The sequence below is a fragment of the Armigeres subalbatus genome, chromosome 2, assembly GCF_024139115.2.
Source record: "Armigeres subalbatus isolate Guangzhou_Male chromosome 2, GZ_Asu_2, whole genome shotgun sequence".
In the NCBI taxonomy this organism is placed as follows: Eukaryota; Metazoa; Arthropoda; class Insecta; order Diptera; family Culicidae; genus Armigeres; species Armigeres subalbatus.
The window spans coordinates 229,241,582-229,265,340 of NC_085140.1; the positions used below are offsets into that span (position 1 = coordinate 229,241,582).

The following is a 23,759-nucleotide window of genomic DNA, read 5'->3' on the forward strand; positions in this document are numbered from 1 at the left end:
AAAATCAAATAAACTACAAAAAATCAAATGGCCTATTTTGAAAAGCTCATTCAGCATCAACAGTGTTGCGCATTCAGGGCTGCCTGTTGATTTGTTTGTTCAGGGATCAAACTTCGTCTAATGTCTTTATTGTCACCTTGTACTAATAGTGCCATTCCTCTGCACGAAATCTCCCAATCCCATTCTCGAGTGCAATGTAAAACAGTAATTTCGAAAGCGCTTCGCCCTGCTTCAATCCAGCTAAGATCACAAACGAGGTTGACACTTCATCTGTTTTTACTAGTTCAATTTTTACAACAACAAGATAGTGATCCAAGTTAATGTTCTGGCACCTGAAGGACGTTCCATCTCTATAACATTCGATAAATGTCGTCCGTCGATCAGCACGTGGTCTATCAATCTGTAAGCAAGTGTCGCCACTCGTGTGTTGCCAGGTGTGTTGCCCGGAGATTCTTAGTGAGAAATAAGTACTGCTGATTGCCATTCCTCCAGCAGCAGCAAAGGTCACGACTAACGATACGCAACGAAGGCATTCCCTACCAATGACAGGACGAAAGAAACTTTTCTCTTGATTTGCTCGCTTGCGTCCCTTATCAAGGCTATCACGTCAGTCAGAAAGAAAAAGCAGCAATAGCTTAGCCAACTCGGTTCGCCAACAGCGGGCTGAAGCTGATGATCATTCAGCACAAATTTCCTGTCTTTTTCTTTCAAGTGATAGTATTCACCCATGCATTTATATAGGGCCGTCACATTCACGCCCCAGAGAATGAACTGAGTGGTATGTCACTGCGGGCTGCGTGTGCGATGAGAAAAGAGGTATATATTTTTACTGTATCGTTGATTGTTGCTGCAAACCATTTTCATTTTTCACTGCTGGGAAGTGAGTGTGAATAGGCAATGATATCAATATCCTACAAATGTCCGTCACTGAGACTGAGATTTTGCACCACTGCTCCTAACAGGCGTTCAACCAGATTTGCACCTCCGGAAAGGGCCAAACCCCCCTTTCCTGTCAGCATACAACCATAGTGCCTACCGGGGTTGGTTATTCGATCTTTCCGTATAGCCTATTTAAATAGCCTCATTATAAATATTATAAATATCATGATAAAGAATAACTTGATGACAATCTCCATACATTAAATTTTTTTTTCTCCATTTTAACACTTTATTACAAGCATTTACGTGATATTTGACATGGTGTCATATAATGGAATAAAAATAAGATGAGTGAATTTTGACTTCATGTCATCACATCGCGTCATTGAGCTCGTAATCTGAATAGACTATTTAGCTCATTTAGCCATATCACGAACCAATGAAATTGTAAAGTTGACAGTTCGATTCATTGCACTAAGACTAGTGATTCGATCTCGGCTTCGATTTCGTTCCGGTCATCAGGGTCGTTGTTCTGACCCTGGTTTGAAACCGGAAACGACATAAATATCAAGACATGATTTAGCTCATAATCAAAGTGGGATATTGAAAATAAATCTTCTATATAACTTTATGGAGCCGAGACTCTTTATGATATTTACAAACTATATCATCATTATCAACCATTAGTAAGGGAAAGGGACATATGGGCAATATGGGCCATTATGGCACAAATCTCCCAAATTGAGGTGAACGTGCCCCTGGAACCGACGTTCTGATACCTGGGCAATATGGGCCACCTAAGGAAATCGTTCCGAAAAGCGCTGAAAAGCTCCAAAAATCGTTATTCAAATGTTGAGTTATACTAGGGATTGTTAACTTTCATAGTACGTCGATGAATGATGAAAAATGTGTTTATAAATTGTTGAAATGCACTTTCGAAAATGTGTTGTTTTTAATGTGTGTTCCCTACTATACGGGGCAATTTGGGGCAGTATGGGCCACCCATCCAAAACGTTCTTTTGGGAGACAAAAGTCTCGTAATGTGGATGAATATGATATTCCTACAATAGTTTAGTGTATAATAATCTCCTTAATAATCTCCTTAATAAAGACATAAAAAAAGGATTGATAAGCCGCGCAACAGCGGACCGAACTGATTTGCCAATCTTCACCGTTTGCGCAGACACATTTAAATTGGTCTATGGTCATTTTGTCTGTTCCGATCACAGTGATACGATATTGTAATTTATCCGTAGTGAATCTAGGATAATGATGATAATGGTCTTGTATTCGGCAACAGAAATTTGAACTTGTTCGCATATCAGTACCTAATATGTTGCTCCGTGCAGGTATGTCCATATTGCCCCATTATTTTGGAAAAAAAAGTTTTATGATAAATTCGGATTTGTATTAGTACAAACATGTGTGCACAACATTCAATTATAATAGATCTTTTGATTGTGGTGCATTTTTGACCTGTATTTTAATCAGTTTTGTATCAAAACCCTATTTATAAACTCCAAATCTTATGATAATTCTGCCTATGTTGCGAAAATTTACATTTTCAAGTGTATTTTCATGTTTGAATGGAATTTAAATGCGGTTTCCACGTTGAGACTTATGTGGAGCATTCTCTTAAAGATCATATAACTTTGAGATGATAAAACTTGTCAATAAGCTCAAATCGAGGGTGGCTCATATTGCCCCTACTGCCCCTAGACCAAGATACTCGCGGCAACTCAAAGTTAGATTGCGTAATTTCAGGATGGACGGGGTTGGGATTTAGGTTTGAGGTATTTCAGCTGCTCATCCGGTTATTTTACATCAAATAAATCTTCTAGTTGAAATCTATGCAGGGGTGTGTGGTGGTGGGACTATCGTCATCATCATCATGTATTTCATTACTACGCAGAACTCTTATTATTCACATTATAGAATAAACGAACAATCACGTGATCAGTAAAACCTACTGTATCTCTAATTACAGAAGATGCATCGCAATCTGTTATATCTCTAGATTCCCCATCTCCACCATCGACCCCCAATCCACCAACATACAATAGCGGGGTTTCAGCGATGTCTAATAGTAAGTGTTAAGCTTATGGCTGTGTAAAATGAATTATTTTTTGGTTTTATGATTTTATTAAACGATTTATTACTTTTAAGACCTTGAATTATTATTCAATAATTTATGAACACAAATACACATACAGATGTTTCATCTACCACTGCTAGTACGCCAACCATTCCATACCAGTTGCCGATAAGTCCACTAGAACAAGCTAGCAATTTACAACTCAATCCACTAGCACTTAATAGGTAAGTTGAATGCAATACAATTTGAAAGTGTTTTCTTAACTAGGGTTGTCCATAGTCACTCACAAACATCTGAAGGGGTTTGGCATGCCATCTAACTAACCATCGTTAGGACCAATTGTTAACTGATCGCAAATACTCTAGTTTCTATGATTATTTTTCCAAGATATGAACCTGCGCCGGATGATTTGCAGTCGTACATTTACAATCGGCTAATTAATGATGCGCAAGAACTTTCCTACCTTACCAGTCAGTGGAGTGTACAAGGTTATATGCATGGTGCAACGAATGGCGAGGATATGCACAATTTGCATCATTGAAATAGCATATAAGTGTATGCAAGATGTTGCTACATCAACTGCTTTAACGACTAAGACCATGAGCGTACATAACAATAGTTTTACAATATAGTGATCAAATGTAAGATGAAACAAAAGAATTTTTCAAAAAATATCTAAAATCTCAATTATGTGTAAGGATGAATGTACATGAATTACGTCTCTCAACTATGGGCCTTAAATAATTAAACAAATGCTAGAGGATCCATTAAAAACAACGGTTTTAAAATAAATTCAGCGTGACGTAATTGATGAGCATTTTATGGTCCCTTTCTCATAATTGAACTCAGTTCTATGAAGTGTTTACGCGAACAAATATATTTTGAATAGTTTTCTGGATGATTATATACAACACAATTGTAATAAAACTAGAAAAACATGAGTTTCAATTGTAATAACATTTCTTTTTATATCACCGCCATTCTTTTAGCTTTTCTCGTATACAAAAACACGAGAAGGGGAAGGATAAGTAGTTGAACACCTACTTAAGAAAGATGCAGAAAACTCTACGACATCTAACAGGTGCCACGGGAGGTTTTGAAATTTGTAAATTGGAAGATTATAACAGCAGGAATCGTTTTGATAGAACGTGAAACACAGAAAGAACTAAGATAGAAATTACATTGTTCCCTCTTGAGCCTTTCCTCCAGGTTCCTCCAATTTCTCAAAGTTACGTGATAATATCAATGTCGTCGGCAAAACCAAATAACTGGACAGAGTTCGTGACAATCGTACCACTCGTGTCAGTCCCTGTCCTTCGTATTACACGAGAGACACGAGAGACCATCACCTTGCCGTAACCCTCTGCGCGTTTTGAAGGGTCTCGTGAATGCCCCTGAAATTCACCCGATATCACCCGATCCATCGTTGCCTTGATCAACCGTATCAGTTTATCCGGAAATCCCTTTTCGTGCATTAGTTGCCAAAGCTGGTCTCGATCGATTGTATCAAATGCGGCTTTGAAGTCGATAAATAGATAATGTGTGGCGTGTGGGCATGTTGTATTCGCGGCATTTCTGCAATACCTGACGTACGACGAACACCTGATCTGTCCGTGTCAGAGCGTTCACCCATAAATCCCGGCTGGTACTGCCCCACGAACTCTCTTGCAATTCGTGTTGGTTAGCGGCATAGAATTTGGTATACCTTGTAGGCCGCAAAATATGATTACGTAATTAGTGTACGACTCCTACGCTGAATTGTAACAATTACCGCGCAATCACATTGCTGAACATGCGATTGCGCGGTAGTTGTTACAATTCAGCGTAGGAGTCGTACACTAATTAAATTACGTAAGCATATTTTGCGGGTTTTTCGTAAAGACTTAAGACTTTTCCCATACAAATTATTTTTTGGTTTATAAAGAGCGAATAAAAATGACAGACCCCTTCTTCCCCCATAAGTGCTTACGTAATTAGTGTACGACCCTTATCGCCCTTTTTGTAAATGGGACACAGGACACTTACCATCCACCCATGTGGCAGAACCTAATCCTCCCAAACCTTGGTATTTGCCCAGTGCAGCGCTCTAGCCAGTGCCTTACCACCGTGTTTAAACAGCTTTCCTAATAGTTTGTCAACTTCAGGGGCGGTTACGGCTTTTCTTCCGAAAAATCGAGTTTTGTCTGTCCGCACCTGTTTATATCGTGCCTCGTTCGGCCGCGTACGTTGTTGCAGCAATCTCTTCCATACTGCATTCTTCTTTTCCAATAACTGCTCACATTCGCCGTCATACCAGTTGTTTCTTTGATCCGGGGGTACCGTGCCTTAGTGCTCGAATATCTCTCCAGCCATCTTCAAATAAAGCTGCGCCTAGCTGCTCTTCCGTTGGGAGTGCCACTTCCAGCTGCTACGCGTAGTATTGGGATTGTCTACCGTCATATACACCGTCGAGAGTTTTGAGCGCAGACATACTTCAACGGAGTAGTGGTTGGATTCAATATCCGCACTGCGGTAAGTGCGGACGTTCATGATGTCGGAGAAGAATTTACCATCGATTAGAACGTGGTCGATTTGGTTTTCCCTATCTTTGATAAGAGATTTCCATGTGGCCTTGTGAATGTTCTTGCGAGGGAAGAAAGTACTTCGGACTACCATTCCACGGAAGCGCGGTGTCATCATCATCAATAGACATAGCCCGCTGTCATCATTGAAAAATAGTATGAAAAAAAAATTTTTAGCCTAGTACATATTGTACTATGGTTTTCCACGTTGTACCAGCATGGTACAAGGTGACACACTAGTGGTACAACTTGTACCATGGTACGAATACCACCAGTGTGTCATTAGTATAAGCTTACTTACTTGATGGGCTACAGCTCTTCGATGAACCTACGCCGAATGGAGTACCCTTCTCCACTGGACTCGATCCTGGGCCAATCGCTTCCAGTCGCCCTGAACATTGAGCGCCCTCAGGTCCTTTTCAACTGCAAAAAGCCATCGTGTACGCGGCCTTCCACGAAGCCTGCGACCTCTTCCGGGTTCTCTACTAAATATCATCTTCGCTTGACGTTCTTCCGGCATACGAAAAACGTGACCAGCCCACCGTAGTCTGCCGTGTTGTATAAGCTTTATAATATCCAGCCCTTCATACACCTTGTACAATTCGTGATTCATGCGGCGCCGCCAGATACCGTTCTCCTGTTTACCGCCGAGTATTGTCCGCAGCACCTTACGCTCAAACACTCCGAGAGACCTCCGATCAGCCTCCTTTAACGTCCATGTCTCATGGCCGTATAAAGCCACCGGAAGAATCAGAGTAGTATACAGCGCGAGTTTTGTTTTCGTTTGCAGACTACGCAGGGCTGGTAGCGACTGAAGCCACTCAAAATAGTGACTTTAGTGATCAAAGCTGACGAAAAAAGGGACCAAATAGTGACTTTCAGTTGCAGAAAAAGTGACCAAATAGTGACTTCCAATTTCATTTCAGTACAGGATCAGCAAGTTCGATGAGACGAAATCAGGCGTTTTTGGGTCGAAGGAGAATATTGTTTCGTAATTTATGGCGGAAAACATCTTTCACTCACCACTCTTTTCTCTTAGAACGAACTCAGAAGAGAAACGAAAATCGTACAGGCTAACTTTTATCTACTTAGTGACGAAGTAAATTTGTATTGCCCTCTCTTTTAACCCCAAACGCTTAAAATCAATAACACAGAGATATGTTTGCTTCACACAAAACGAACCTAATGCAAAACAACACCTAGATGAGCGACAGTTACACAGCCACAAAAATAGCTCGTGTGGTTTTATTGAAGTTTGGATTTCAATATTTTCAACAGCATTAGGTTCCTCATGAAACAAGGAATCTGTTCAAACGTTTACATGTTAAAAAGGACCGTTATCACGACCGTACGAGGCATTTTTGTGCCTGTGTAACTGTCGCTCATCTAGGTGTTGTTCTGCATTAGGTCCGTTTTGTGTGAAGCAAACATATCTCTGTGTTATTGATTTTAAGCGTGCACGGAAATTTTACTCAATATCTGTAAAAAGCAGGACAATTCAAAACTATGAGTAGTCTGCAAGCGAATCAAATGTTTACGCCACTGGAAGTGAGCAAAATATGGTTATCAAACACCTGTTTTTCTTTTCTGAAAATTATTTCTTATTAATCTGCGTAAATGAGCATCCTCTTCTCGTGAGAATGAGTGAAAATTTCGATCATTGGATAAGCTGCAGCTACTATGAACACCTACTTAAGAAAGATGCAGAGAACTCTACGATTTGTCATAGTTGAAACGGATGTTTTTTTAATTTTTAGTGCGACAGGATCGTTTGTACGGATCGTTTTAGTAGAAAACGATACAAAAATTATGGAGATTCATGTACAACGAACCTGAGATTGATCCCTCGACCTCCTTCTTGTAATGAGGACCATGCACCCTGAATTTTTAAATATTTTTACTCCAAAAAACGCAGGTTTTCCGACTTGCTGTGCGTATTCATGAATGATTTTTGTTATGGAATTCGACAAAGCATGCAATCTTTAAAATTGGGGTGACTTGATGATCGCCTTTCTATGATATCTATGATACTCAATAAATATTTTTTCAGAGCAAACCCTTCATCACATCTGTCAAATCTACAAAAAAAAAATAGCCGCCTGAGAACAAATTAAACTTTCTTGAATTTTTTGGACTAATTTTTATATGGATGCCCAATGAGGGAAGTCTGCTCAAATTGAGGCAACAACCTAAAATCCAAATATCCTGAAATTGTGGTGGAATGATGGCATTTTTATCAATGAAGGTCATTAAGCATATTTATGGATTTGTGCTGTGAAAAAATAATAGCATTTGGTCATTATTGGGAGAAGTTGTTCTAATTTTGCGTGGCCACTAAAAAACATCTTTAGGAGGAACAAAACACAGTAAATAAGGTTGCCAATTAAAAAAAACTCGCAACATAGCGATCATATGTCTACAGGATCTATTATAAAAATACGCTATACCAATACTACTTTAGTTCTTGGTAAAACAGGGAAGAATCAAGTCTTCCCACCATCCCCTACTGCATAAAGTTTGAGTTAAAAAAACTCGAAATCGACAGGTCTCCTGCTTGCATGACTGTATACCAATTAATAAATTGTGACGTAAAACACCTTCAATTAGCTACTGGTGGAATGCCAATAAGAGCAGCGAGTTAAATGGCTGGCAAAGTTACAGAGCGATCATTTTTCCAAGGTAAGTAATTTCAAAAGATATTTTAGTTACTAGATAAAGATTGTCGCTTCGGTTCCCTTTGTTCTGCTGTCCGAAACATGTGTGGTACATACCTGTCAAATCGTATGGATTTTCCTTCTTTGACATTTAGCTCCCCTATCCTCGCCAGCAAAAGATGTTCCGGACAGCGACGACAGCGACAATCTTTATCTAGTAACTAAAATATCTTTTGTAATTTCATTTCCGCCATGAACAAAGCATCTTCGGATGGATACACAAAGCCTTATAAAAAATCTTAGTCAATAGTTTCAAAATAGTTGAAAATAGTGACTTTTTGCGAGAAAAAGTGACTTTAGTGACTTGAGGTCGAAAAAAGAGACTTTTTAGTGACTAGCCCGATAAAAGTGACCAAGTCACTAAAAAGTGACCCGCTACCAGGCTACGTAGTCTACGGGACTTAAGCTGGTTACGAAGTCCGTAATAAGCCCTATTTGCAGCTGCAATACGCCTTTTCACCTCGCGGGTAACATCATTATCGCACGTCACTAATGTTCAAAGATGCACAAATTCTTCTACCACTTCAAATTTTTCACCATCCAGCACCATTTCGCTACCACCACCACCAGTGGCGCCGGGAGTGGGTGGGACAAGTAGGACATGTCCTACGCATGAAAATACCTGGGTAGGACAGTCAAAAAAGATATTTTAGTTACTAGATAAAGATTGTCGCTTCGGTTCCCTTTGTTCTGCTGTCCGAAACATGTGTGGTACATACCTGTCAAATCGTATGGATTTTCCTTCTTTGACATTTAGCTCCCCTATCCTCGCCAGCAAAAGATGTTCCGGACAGCGACGACAGCGACAATCTTTATCTAGTAACTAAAATATCTTTTCAGTCAAAGCATTGTCCTACCCATGATTATGACCTATGATAGGAAGTTACCAAATTTAATAAGATATTTGATAGTTTATCAGAGGCTAAACTGACAATCGTGGAAGTTTCGGGGATTGTAAAGGAGAACTCTTTTCCGAAAAACACCTCAGATTGTTTGCCTTTCTCGTACAACTAAGTTGTACCGAAAGGCTATCATTTCACTCCGAAAACGAACTTTTTATAGAAGCCTCTGAGACCCATAGTTTTATATACCAATCGACTCAGCTCGACGATCTGAGCACATGTCTGTCTGTCCGTGTGTATGTGTGTGTGTATGTGTGTGCACAAAAGCTATAAAAAACATTAGACAACTTTTCGTATAGTAATCCTTAACCGATTTCCTCGCAACAAGTTTCATTCGACAGGGGACAAAGCCTTGTTGATCACTATTTAATTTTATAACGATCGGTCATTCCGTTTAAAAGTTGTGAAGAAAATGGTACATCGGGCGATATAAACCCCATATAAAGTTGGTATCTTAACTAAATGCGAGAAAGGCACCACCAACGCTAGGTGGATTAATCTGGGTTTTCTATTCCAAAAAAGTTTCAATTATGTTTTGTGATTTTCGGAGTTTCTTGAAGTTTCTAATAGTTTCTGCTCTTCCATAAAATTGTTGATTTTTTTCTGGAAGTACGTTATTATTTCTGCTAGTTCCGGGAGGCTCAGAGAATTTCTGAAATTTCATAATAGTTAACAGACCGACAGGTGAATTAAACAAAAGTTGAATATCTAAACGAGGATATAGCCAAATAGCTTAGCTTAGACTGACTATACTTGTCAATGGTATTTTCTCCGTGACTTATAAGAACGCTACGATCCAAGTAAATAAGATTTGAGATTTACCACCTATTCTGGATATCAGAGCGCTCAGAAGTATAGATCAAGTATTCACTTAGAAAAGTTATGCAGTCTATGCTACATTATGTGATCTATTCTCCAGCAGATCTTCTGTCTATAAAGCAGGCGCGGTAGTCACTAGACTGCCGAGCTCATCTCCGGAAGTTAAACTAAACAAGAGATTATGCAAATATGAACTAGTTTATAATGATTATAGCACATTCGGATGTGTGACAGCAAGTCTTTGAGGAATTTAGAGTACAACTATTTTTAAGATTTCTAAAAACCCGTAAATAGTACTGAACACTCTGAAAAATTCTTGGACGATCATGAGCTTTACTGTTAGATAGCGATATTTCTGAGAGTTTGCTAAAGGTTCGAATTCCTAGAAGCTAGTGATAATTGACCTTTACCCGTCAAAATTTGCATCTCGTTTCATTGTCTCAATCGTTTCTTTGGCTTATTTAAGGTAAACTTCCCAAAGAACCCATATTTTTTAAGCCTCTAAAGGCTCCGTCAGACGTTGCAAGCAAATCACTCGTGCGAGCGAAGGATTTCTGAGAGCACTCGCAATTGCAGTCACACGTAGCAGTTTTTTACTTTTAGCAAATGCCATATTTACTCTCATGCAAATATACACCCATATTCTTGTTTACGTACGAACGCGCTTTCGATCGAAAGTTGAAGCGCATTCTCGTTTACGCCAGCAAAATCAAATGGAGAAACGGTTCGAACGAATCGCGTTCGTTCGAAAGTATCATTCGTCCGTAAACAAGAATAAGGGTGATAAACAAAAACGAAAAACTTGTTTTTCGGCCACAGAATCTAATTTCAGTCCTATTTTTGCAGTGCAACACTGCCACCTGAAAACATTTTCACTTTTGCGAGCGAAAAATTTGCTAGTGCTGCACTAGCAAGCGCAATTTCGTTTCTGCGAGTTGAATATTTTTAACGCTTAGCAGTCACACATTGCATGCGAGCGTTTGCTTACGAGTTGTCATTTGTTTGCATGCAATCACTTTCAGTGTAGTCAGACAGGCAAATTTTTGACAGTTGTCACTTTCTGCGAGCAAAATGCTCGTTGCGAGTGATTTGCTTGCAACGTCTGACGGCACCTTAACAATTTCAAAAATCGAAAACAAAAGCCGAAAAAGTGTTTTTTTGTTTTAAATTTTAAAAATACTTAGAGGCGTCAAAAATATGGGTTCTTTGGAGAAGTTGACCTTAAATAATATAAACAATCGATTGAGCGAATAAAAAATGTTGACGGGAAAGGTCAAATTGAAACCATTAAATATTTTTTTAAAAATACAGAAATCCATAGCGACTTCTGAAAATTCGCAAAGATGTTTGAAGACATGCTTCTAGGAAATGATCTACCGAAGCGAGTTTTATAACTTATCCGAGGATGTCCGAAAAAATCTTTTGAAATATGAGAGGACCTTCGGAAAGTCTTTGAAATTCAGTTTTTGTCCTACCCACGTCTCGGAACGTGACCGCGCCTCTGACCACCACTAATGAACCCACGTTGATTGCCAGCGACCATGTACTTCGTTTTGCTGGTGTTGATCGTGTCTTGAGTCCAATCCTCGCTGTCTCCCTCTTAAAAGGCACAAAAGCCTCTTCCACGGCACGGCGATCAATTCCGATAATATCGATATCGTCCGCAAATCCCAGGAGCATATGCGATTTTGTGATAATGGTACCGCTTCTTTGCACGCCAGCTCTCCTAATCGCTCCCTCGAGCGCTATATTGAACAGTAGATTCGAGAGTGCATCACCCTGCTTTAATCCATCTAAGGTAACAAATGACGTCGATATTTCATCCGCAACCCTTACACTTGATTTCGATCCGTCCAACGTTATACGAATCAGCAGTATCAGTTTCGCTGGAAAACCATGTTCAAGCATAATTTGCCATAATTCATTTCGTTTAACTGAATCGTACGCCGCCTTGAAATCAATAAACAGATGATGTGTCTGCAAGTTGTACTCCCGGAATTTATCAAGGATTTGTCTTTTAGGGTAAACATTTGATCCGTCGTTGATCGGCCCTCACGAAAACCTGCTTGGTATTCGCCGACGAAGGACTCTTCAAGCGGTCTCAATCTGTTGAACAGAATACGGGACATAATTTTGTACGCCGAATTAAGGAGGGTTATTCCTCGGTAATTGGCCAGTCTGTGCCCTTTCTTAAAGAGAGGGCAAATGAGGCCGTCCAACCAGCTTGCAGGCATTTCCTCGTCTTCCCATGTTTTCGACATAATATGGTGCAGAACTTCATAAAGCTGCTCACTACCATGTTTGAGAAGTATAGCCGGGAGCTGGTCCTTCCCCGCAGCCTTATTGTTTTTCAGCTCTTTAACAGCTTTTTTAACCTCATCTAGTGTAGGTGACTCCACAGCTTGTCCATCGTCGCTAATATTTATTCTGTTCACCGATGCACCGTCACTTCCTCCATTCAACAAAGTCTCGAAGTGTTGCTTCCACCTGGCAGCCACTTCAGTTTTATCTGTCAGCAAATTCCCTTCTTGGTCGTTGCACATGACGGGAGATGGCGCTGTCTTTCTCCGCACGCCATTGACAGACTCATAAAACCTCCGCATATCGTTAGTATAAGCAACAAGCTTAATTTTGAAATCAGTGATGAAAAAGTACAAGCAGACGCACGTTTTAAACTATTTAGTTGTTCGAAAAAACTTTTTCAAGTACATTTTTTGCTAAGCGGTGTATGTGCAATATTTTCAACAATGATGTTACACCGTTTTGCAAATAATTGATTTACATTTTTAATAACACATTTTCATGTAGCTTTGAAGATATATAAACATTTTTAGATGAATTTGATGCCATATGCTGTTGAAAACTGGTTTGTTTACAATTTGCGACATACGCCGTTTTGAAAAAGTACCCGAGAAATGTCCAAACACAAAAATATCATTTTTACCACGGGGATGACAAGCTACGCCATCTTTGTCACATATTTTCTAAGTCACCAATACGAGTGCACTGTGAATGCAACATAAACAATTCCGAGGGTGGAAATGATATAAAACGAAAAAAGACATAGACAGTACCTTGTGCAAGTAGCACTCTTAATTACAGTATCACCCCGCTTATCCGGATCAAAAAGTATCAACACTCATTTAAACACATTATGCTGTCAGTTTTCAAAAATGTGCTGTGATTTTGTTTTGGTTCATTTGTATGGATTTGACAGTCGGATTAACGAGAGAAACCCCGATAGTCCGGCCATGCATTTGTCGGATCAGCGGGGGTATACTGTATTGAACAAATAAGTTGAACATTCTTAGGGTTAAAGCACATACATACAAACAGACGTAACAGCTAGAACAATTTGATTCAAAATCCATCGCCCAGTTATTTTACCACCACCTAACGTGCATGTTGTACGAAACAATGTTTAGTTCGACAATGTCAACAGAAGGCGCTAGTGTGAGATGTCAAATACAAAGGTATACGATGCGCGCGGCGCCCCTGGATGTGAAACTCGCAGACAGTTGAATTTAAAACGACCGTTGAGCTCGTGTCGATGGGAATTTCCTCAGTGTTACGTCTGTTTGTCTGTGGTTAAAGCATGGAATAGAGTGTAAAATAGTTTTAATTTATAGTTCGATAATTTTTGACGTAGAACCAGGGACTAATACCGGGATCCGACACTCGCGATTTTCTCGTGTTGCGCTTAATTCTCAATCGGTGTGTAGGAGTCCTAGGTATACAACTGAAAAGACACTAACCAGACGCTGTCAGCTATCAATTTTCCGCATTATTTTTTTCCGTGCACGCATAACTGACAGCATCGATGTTTTGTTTTTGTTTTTTTATGGTCATAGGTTTTGTTTTTGAATTTTTTTCACTTATAGTGAGATCGTTGTCCAGAACCACCAGACCATTTGAATGTTCCGAGCAATTTAAATGTTCCGCCAAGTGTGATTCGTGTTATTAGTTCCTGGCTGTAGTGTGCGAACTGATGAAAACCACTCATCCGGACCAGAAGGGTAAGTTGTTGTACTTACTTTTAAATAAGCAAATAATTGTAACAAACGTAAACTGTTTCCAGCTTGTTTAATCAAAATCTTGAATTTACTTTTTTTTAAACAGAAATTGCTAATCAAGGTTGCTTCTTAATTGGTTTTTTATTCCAGGTGTAAAAACGCCAGACGCAGCGCTTCGCATAATCACCGAAAAGCGAGATTGTTGTGAAACCCAAACCACCGGCCGCAGTGATTACGTCGGCTCTCGCAAAACTTTCGCTTTTCTGTAAGCAGTGTGGAAAAGTCCTGGAATGCGCTGCACACCGATATCAAGATCCTTTGGCTGATTACCATTTTGATGGGATGTACTGTTTTGCCCGAGGCTTACGACATCAGCATTGGCTAACTTAGCGGAAGCTATCAGATTGTACGGTGTTGAATGAATCAATTCCGTTTTGAAGCTTCCAGGAAGCGCATCCAAATTACTACGAGAGTGTAATGTTGACCGTAGAATTCCAGTCAATGGAAGAGGAACTTCTGCATTTTCGATTGTGTTGAATGTCGTGAAGAACGACACGGAATAAAGCTGCGGTGGCGTAGTACATCTAGGATGAAATTTTACCGAACTTTTCAAAAAACATGAAATCACCGGATGGCGCTCGCAATTATGAGCAGTTGGATGGACACGACGTTTCGAATTTCCGACAAGGTTGGTTCAATGATGACAACGTGGATGACAATAAATATCTACACATCCAAGCAAACCACGGAGGACATAGTCGTGCGGAAAGAACCAACTGAGCAATTAGGCAAAGTTGATACTCTGCGGTGAATTCTGTGATGGTTAAATACAGCGATATCTAGTGAGTTTGATTCAATTTTAATTAATTGTGGAGGTATTCTTATACTTATTTCTTCTTTATACTAATTTTAGACTGTGGATTGTATTGTCCGTGCTGCTGTCATCATAAAAACCTATTTGGAGGAAAAGGTGATTGGCCATTTGGTAGTTGGTAGTATTTGGTTTTGGATTCCATACACTCTCAGCTCTCTAAAGACCATCATTAATTTAATCACTTTGTTCAGAATGAGCCCTCCATCTCGGCAGTCCTGGATGATGTGGTAAAACTATTGTTCAGAAAGTATATGCGCAATAGAATCGTGTATGAAATACGCTATCTGCCATCGTGGACTGCCCATCTTTCACAGCAGGTCCATGACCATGGCTAGTACCAAGAATACGAAGTGAAAGAGGAGCGGCACAGGGACGTATAACCTGAATATCAACTGATACACTGAAATGTCACGAGCGACTCCCAAAGGAGAAGGGTGAACTGTTTGCTATCAAGCATCTGATTACTATCAGTCATCCGAGTCGAATCGAACGAGAGCTGAGATGTATGATGCTAATCGGTGGGGCTAGCAATGTAGTTGGAGTTGATTTATGCCTCCGCCGACTGGAGTCGGTGGCAATTGTGCTGCCATTCATCGCCTATGATCAGTTTCATGTGTACTATGATAAAATGACACCAACTGAAACTCAGCTGTACATGAAGAATCTATTGATTGCGTTGAAGCGGGTACATGAATTCAATGTGATCAATCGGGATTTGATACCAAGCAACTTCTTGTAGAATCGAAAGAAGCAGACTTTGCTAATTGATTTTGGGTTGGCTCAGGATATTAGTAACCGAGTCGTCAGATAAGCATTATTTGAACCGATGATAAGACTGGAAATCAAAAGCTTTCAGGAAAACTCTCGAATATTACAAAAGATCTGTGAGACAAGCCAAGTCCACCGTTATAAGCATCAGTAGCAATCTAAAGGCGGCCCAACACCCACAGCAAGGTAGAAGTAGCAACTCAACTACGGTAGCATTAATCCCCCAGAGAATGGCCCATGGTGGATCAATAACCCACCAATATAGCATTTCTTCATTAATTAGTGCTGCAGCGAAGCTTGACGCTGTGTGCAGTTGCTTCGACAAAAGTTAGGTTTGCAACATTTGTTTGGTGGAATACCGGAACCAAAACGCCGTCGTCGACATTTGGGTTGCCAGCATCATATTTCTTGTCGGTGTTTTCGGCGATCATCGCATTAAAAAGTCTGCTAACATATTAGGGCGTCACGTCAAAATTTCCCAACGGAAGCAGCCACTGGATCTCCGGAAGCTGTCACTGAAATTTCGTTTCCGCTTTCAACGTCTGCGCGCTCGGCAGCAAGATGAGAAATCTGGCGCCGAGTCTAGACACGTTTTCTAATGTCAGTAACTTTTGGACGATGTTTTATGTGAGCATTTTGAATCAAACAGAGATTTTTCGGAAGATGAATACTCTGACAGTGCACGGTTTGCTGTACAAACTGTTGGAGATGAATCCACACAATCGCATTTTCACTGAGGAAGCTCTAAAGCATCCCTATTTTACGGACGCTCTATAGAAGGCGTATCATACTAAGGACACACCTGTGGTACTTGTACCATGGTACAAGAGGACAAAAAAATTATTCCAAGACTATCTTTGATAAAGACAATAATCGATACGGTACTCATTTCAAGATTCTTGTACCATGGTACTTATACCACCAGTGTGTCATTAGTATCAGACTTAATGAAAAACATATAAGTATTATAAATTTATATAGAAGGTAGAAGGTATTTTCTCATGAACAAGAACACAAAAGCCTACATTCTTTGCGAATATATTTTATCTAAATTATAAACTGCCGTGTACGGCATAATTGTCCCATTCGATTTTTCACTGATTTTGAGTTATTTGTTGGAATCATCAGAATGTATGCTAAACTTTATTATGAATAAATTAAAAGGGAGAGTTTGTTCTACAAAACTCTAAAAAAATATCAATTCATTTTGTCCCATCTTATAAATTGCAGCATAACAGTCCCATCTGTAATTCTGTTTACCATTATTTAAAGTATGATGTTTTTTCCACCTTGCAAAACTATATATTATTTTTTGAATGATATACAAAGAAATCATATTCTTTTAGACGTAATAGGGGAACTGCTCCTGGAATTCATCTCATGGCTCCGATATTCATCCCATCAAAAACAAAGCAATGGAAGGCCATTTGATTTGTTTCTTATTTTTGTAATTTTTTTTCAGCAGTGAGCACACAGTTGACGCAAATTGGTGCTGTACCGTGTACGCACCTAACTTTGCGCAGCTCCTAACTTTGCGCATTTTGCGGTTACTTTTGTTATAGAATGCGTTTAAATTGAATTTTAAAATATAATTTCAAAATCATCACAATATACATGTTATTATAACAGTGCATGCATTTTGCCGCAGTTAAATGACACATTTTTCATTTTAATAGTTGAAATGTGTACTGAAAACAGTGAAAATGACCAAAATGGCGTGTTCTTAGCACAAAAGACAAGTGACGGTCTACCCGAAAAACTGTATTTTTTGTAATGTTTTACGTTCGGTGACAACTGATTACACATAGATCCAATAATTATAATATTGTTGAAGCCATCTAATGAGAATTTGGTTTGATACTTATACTTTTCGTTAAAATATATTATGCGCAATGTTAGGAACCATTTTTCAATATAGTGTACCTAATTTTGCGCACAATTCGTATTTTTTAGATATTTTCAACATTTATGATATACCTCATCGGAGAAGGGTTTGCGCCAAAAAGAACTTTTGTTAGCTGTGTTCAATGTACATAAATGAGGCTGTACATACACCAACAGACGTGAAAACATACCAAGTATGTCAAATCATAACAAAATAAAGCCGGGCGTCCTCATTTTCTCAAATATGCTGCTATATGCCTACAAATGAAATGAACATCATTTGTAATAGTAGTATTAGTTGAAAAAATAAAATTTTGATGAAAAATTGTATGATAGACGCTTGCTTCGTGTTAGAAATTTTCCAAGTTCTGTGCGCAAAGTTAGGCATATAATAAGGGGTCTGCTTTGAAGCTCAATTTACTATTTATTTTATATTTTTGTACCAAATTTAGTTCTCAAACAATAATATGATAATAATACTACAGCATGAAAACTATTTCAGGCGGATAGCTACTTTCTATAAGTTGTACGAGTTGATTAAATTTTGAATTTCCTTAACTGCGCAAAGTATGGTGCGTGCACGGTATTTCTTTGTTTCGCGATGAGATGAATATATGTTCAGTGAGATGAAGATCGGAAAAATTACCTGAACAAAGTTTCTACGAAAAAAAAATATGAAAAGGGATTTTGGAAGAATATTTGAAGCTCTCATTAAGGATAATGAGCGAAGCTACATTCATTAGTTGGGTGCGCCGTTCTTCGGGGAATCATACTATTCCTCAATTTATTTTTAAGTTTAAAAAGTATTTTGATTCTGTACTATGATCGAACGGAGATTTGATAGAAAAATTTAGATACTTTTGGGAATTCTCACAAATAAATAAAAAAGGACGATTGGACCAATTTTCAAGAAATATTATCGAACTAAAATGTATTTCCACCAGTATCTCCATGTATGAAGGGCAACTCAGCAATTTAATTTTTTTTTCAAAAATGGAAACTGAACCATTGCGTTCTACTCGACAATCAATGATACAGCTTCTAACAAAATCAAATCGTGTGAATGTGATATAATTAAAACTGGATTTTGGATGAATTAATGCATTACCAATCCATGTTTTATTTAAGGTTATTCTACTTTATATATACATCCCATTCAAATCGTACAGTTGTCCCACGTGAAAAATGTTGAAATCCAAAGTATATTAAGCCTATCAAGGAGCAGAATTGAAACAATTTATGAAATCATGTTTATTCTTCAAATATATTCGTTTTACAACCATTCCTACGTTTTAAATTGTCTTCCGCATTGGCCCTTGAACTTTGAAAATTTATTCGATTTGTTCTATTAAATCTAGGTTTAAGTTAAATACTTCATGTTAATTCTAGAGAGCATCTGTTTTTTAAACAATTCATGTTGAATAAGTGAAGAATAAATAATTATCATCATTATTTTTCATCATAATATAAAATGCTTTCCACAAAACCATCACAATCCGAGTTATTCTTCAGCGCTCAGAAGATTTCCATCTAACATGCATTCGACCCTGCTGCGACAGAAAGAGCATGACTGTCAACTACGAAACGAAATGAAAACAGAGAGAATTTTCTCTCTGGCAAAGAGAGCGTGACGCTTGTTAGTTTTGTTTTGTTGAATTTCTCCCTGCATCCCAGTTAGAACGAAAGCTCTCTCGTAATAATTGTTCGTAATAAATTTCTTATGACTCTTTTCAGTGGGTATCTTTTGACAGCGCAAAATGTATGGAATATTACGTAAATAATGACATCATAAAGCGTATTTACCCTGAGACGCCAATTATTATGTCATTAATGGCGTAATCTGAATAGGCTATAATAGAGAATTTTGCAAAATTTATTCGTTTGTGTAGAACAAGTTTAAATACAGTGAAAACGTAAAATTTTTATTAAATTATTTTAATTGATTCTAAATCATTTGTTCATTGGAACCGAAAATATGAATGTGTGCTGTTTTGTCGAAAAGGCATTTTAAATATATCCCATTTAGAGAACTGAAATAGAGTGAACAGCACTAATAAGTAAGAAGTCGAGGAGTAACAAGAAAACTAGTTTCTAGGAATAACATTACAAATGAGGCAATAAATGTAACAAAAGAAATCAAAAACAAATTACCAAAAACATTGGATACATGATGTATTTCTAGACTATTGATAGAAACAACTTTGTCTTAAAAAATACTACGAAGAAAAATATATGGATTATAATATATCAATATAGTAAGAATTTCTTTAAATCAACTTATAATATTTCATAAGGTTATTCGATGGAACTCGTGCACCAACTATAAGATAAACATACTCGTTTAATAAGGACCTAGTTCATCCCCAGTTCATTCTCGTCCTTATGGCTACCTTATGTTTTTCAAACCGATTCCTTGAGACTAATTTTCATAAGGTAAATTAATGAACTTCGATAGGCGTTTTGCCTGAGTGTGCAGGTGAACATTATACCATTTCAATAACCTATTATAAAGGGTAAAGTGCCCAATAGTGGACCCCCACCAATAGAGCTTGCTGCCGTTGAAACATCTTTCTCTTTCAAGCGCATAGGGAGGATAGGATTTGTTTTCATCGGGAAACGTATCCCGATGAAAACAAACCCTATCCTTCGTATGCGCTTGAAAGAGAAAGGTGATTAAACGTCAGCAACCCTTATAGTGGACCCTCCGGCCATTTTTGCATTATTACATTACACAATGTACATTTTGATATGAAATTCCATCGGGAGAACCTACCTTACAGTTCTATGATTCGATTCCATGCATTGGAAATGCTATGGAAAGTAGAACTAGATGATTATTTACAATTCTATAAAAAATAAACACGAGAGTCTCCATTATAGGAGTATTTTGAGGGATCCGTAATAGGGAACAAGAACGTCCCGAAAAGAAACATGAAAATCAAATGAAAGTGTAGACTATAGGGAAGCAATTTCCTATTATGGACTCCCAGGGGGTCTACTATAGGGCGAATTCAGTCTTGAATACTTGAATTGAATAAAACTTGAATTGAATACTTGAATAAATTTTGGGACCGTGGAGTAAAAGTAGGAGGAACAGGAACGAGTGGGGCAAGAGTACGCATGTGAATCTTCAAGTTCTGATGTTAAACCCGTATATACGGCCGAAATAAGACTACTTCCAAAGCGTGAAGATCCACAACTACGAAAAAAGAGACAGAAATCTATAATTATCACAAGTTTTAAGGATAAGTTGAAGCAATTTGGTGTTAGAAAGGACTTAGCGAACAAAGCACTGAAGCGAAATAATGAAATTGTATTAGTACTCATTGTACACCTAAAGATAGTACGAAAACACAATTTCATCTAAATGATAATTTCATTTAATCAAAAGAAACATCCATAAATTACGCAACGCTTAGCTGGGAGGGGTGATGTATGACGATCCATATAATTATTAGAGGATTCATACAAAATGTGTAAGATAAGGGGAGGGGTAATGAAATAGCCAAATTTTACGCTACGTGATTGGTGGGCTTTCTTTAAGGAGAATTCTTTTGTTTACGCCACGTGAAACCTGATATATTTTTACCTCTGTAGCTTTGATAGTAACAATGGTTTTTCGTATGAAAGTGCACATTTCTAGGACCCCCTCCCTCTTTAAGAGTTACGTAATCTTTAAACATTCCCTAATAAATGTTCATTAACGAGTTCATTAAGCATCAATTAAATGTTATTAACTCTTATTTGTGTAAATATATACTTAAAGCACATGATTGGATGAATGCGTACTCTTACCACACCCGATGCGCACTCTTACCCCACCGGTGGGGTAAGAGTGCGTTTTTTACTTGTCTTGCAATAAGGGTTCTACTAAAACGAATCTCAATAATTTCAATATTTTTTCCGCTGGGTAACATATAGGAAGAGTATATGAATCATTGACATTGATTTGATATGCAGAAGCTTGCTTCATAAGAGCCACATGATCGATTAAAAACTATGTGCGTACTCTTACCACACTCTACTCTATTGGCCATAACTTTTGATCCCATAGTCCGATCCGATTGGATCATGATCTGGCCAATTTTCAATTTGAAACAATGGGACAGGATTCCCCTTCGAAAGCAAGCCTTAAAGAAATTCCAGGACGAACTCACGAAGGAATTCCCAGAGGAAATTCCGATGGAATTCCCGAAGGAAGTCTCAAAGGAATTGCTGGAGGAACTCCCGAGCGACTTCCCGAGGAAACTTCAGAAGAAATTCCTGTAGAAACTCCTGAAGGAATTTCTGAAAGAATTTCAGGAGGAATTCTAGAAGGTACTTCCGGAGGAGTTATAGAAGGAATCCCTGAATTAATTCTCGAAGGATTCACGGATACGGAAACCAAGGGACCATTAAAAACATTTCGAAATAATTCCCAAACACATTCCAATTAGGTATCTAATGCAGGGATTCCCAAACTGTGGGTCCCGACCCCCAGGGGGGTCGCGAGCGGATTGCTGGTGGGTCGCGTAGAACAAATATTAATTGCAGCTCGGATGCCGAACCTTTTGATCATTTTTATCAGGAACTTAATTTCAATAGACATCACCACGCTATTTTAGAAAACATTTATGCCTAAAAGATGTCCCCTTAAAGAAGTAAAATAAATACGCTAACATTTTGACAAACAATATCATGTTCGTCATTTTTTGCATTTGTGCATGTAAGCCAACGTGAATATTTTTTAGAAGGAAGAAGCCGAAACAGATGACATTCTGATTCAATTAATGCTCAATACTACTTGGTAAAATGCATTTTTCATAAGTGGGTCGCGAGACATATAGAATTTTGGTAGGTAGGTCGCATACCCAAAAGTTTGGGAAGCTCTGATCTAATGAATTTTAGTAGAAAATTCCAGTGTAATTACCGTTGAAAATTTTGAAGGAATTCAAGGAGGAAACGGTTTGAAAACTCACAGAAATGGTCCCATAATTCCAAGAGGAATCTTTTCAAAGTCCACTTAGGTTCCTGATGGAATGCTTCCTGGATTCTCGGAGAAATTCTTCGATTATTGTTTCTCTGATTCCAGGAATCACTGTCTTCAATATAACTATTTCGCAAATTTCTTCAGAAATTACAGAGGAAAACATTGTTACAATTACTTTAGAAATTTCCCCGGGAAATTTATTCAGGGAAGGATTATACAGTGTTTTCCTTTGGAATTTCTGAAGAAATTTGCGAAATACATAATTAAATAAAAGAGATTCCTGTATTGTGTGATACATTCCGCTACTCTGTTGTGCAGTTGTTTGCGTTAGAAATTTGACATTTCCCTTTCCCAGGCAGAAAAAAACTTTACAGATGCTTTTAATACACGCAGGTCGATGATCTGTAACAAAAAACATTTTATTGAAATTAGAATTGTTCCAAATTATGCAGCAAGCTGTCACCCTACCTCATGAAAATTCGATTGTACGGTAGGTCCTCTTACACCAGTTCATCGGGTAAATGTCCAAGCTATAGTCCTCGATCCAGAAGAGTAAGTGGTAAAATTTGATCAATCATTGAAGCATACTTTAATGTTGCACCCGTCCGTGGCCACTTCCGTTGTCGGCCGAATGAGCATTTGATTCTAGCGATCCACCACCTCCAGCTTCATGCCCGATTTGAAATCCATTGGCTGTCTAGTTGCAATAAGCGATTGGTCATAATGGCCTTGTCAATCCGTCGCGACTTCATCCGGGTGTACTTGACTAATTCGAGTTCACCCTTGTTTCAGTTGATTTGCGCCTGAGCCGGTTGATTTGTGGTCGTGCATTGCGGAATCGACGTTAGTGACTGTTTTGGTGATGAGAGCCGCGTTCGTTAGTATTGTTGGCGATTATAATTTTGCACTTAAAATGGAATCGTAATCGATTGTAATCGATCATGGCGAGAAAGCTGTGAGGTAGCGACAACGGCGTGTTTGTCCAGCGGTTGTTTGGTCCAAGATGAGAGATTCCGAGAAGGCGCCAGTGGTTTCAAGATTTTGATCGACGATGGAAAACGCTTAAAATCGCCCGCCCCGGCAATGGCAAACAAGCCCTAGCCCTTCTTCACAAGTTTCATCCAGATCCGGAGCTCATTAACCCAAGTACAGTCGACTGTAGCGGACAGATCTCGGGACAGATGACCAATATCCGTTTACCTCCGGTTACTTCCGAGCTAGCGAGCAGCGTATGTGATAAGGTCACCACTTGCAAAGTCTTTCCCAGACCAATACAGTGTG

General features: G+C 38.6%; 1 protein-coding gene and 1 pseudogene across 9 annotated transcripts in view; both read left to right on the top strand.

Annotated features, from left to right (window-relative positions):
- LOC134211848 (E3 SUMO-protein ligase PIAS2) overlaps window positions 1-3,915 on the top strand; it is a 36,747-nt gene extending 32,832 nt beyond the window's left edge. For 5 of the 9 annotated variants that reach the window (XM_062689160.1, XM_062689161.1, XM_062689164.1 and 2 more), the window contains 3 exons: window positions 2,867-2,965; window positions 3,093-3,198; window positions 3,362-3,915. In XM_062689160.1, the coding sequence (XP_062545144.1) occupies window positions 2,867-2,965; window positions 3,093-3,198; window positions 3,362-3,515 (359 nt within the window). In that variant the 3' untranslated portion in view covers window positions 3,516-3,915. Of the gene's footprint in view, window positions 1-2,866; window positions 2,966-3,045; window positions 3,199-3,253 lie in introns of all 9 variants that reach the window. The other 4 variants (XR_009979118.1, XR_009979117.1, XM_062689162.1 and 1 more) reach the window with 4 other exon arrangements.
- Window positions 3,916-15,248: 11,333 nt separating this feature from the next.
- LOC134209606 (cell division cycle 7-related protein kinase-like) lies at window positions 15,249-16,565 on the top strand (annotated as a pseudogene).
- Window positions 16,566-23,759: the final 7,194 nt, after the last annotated feature.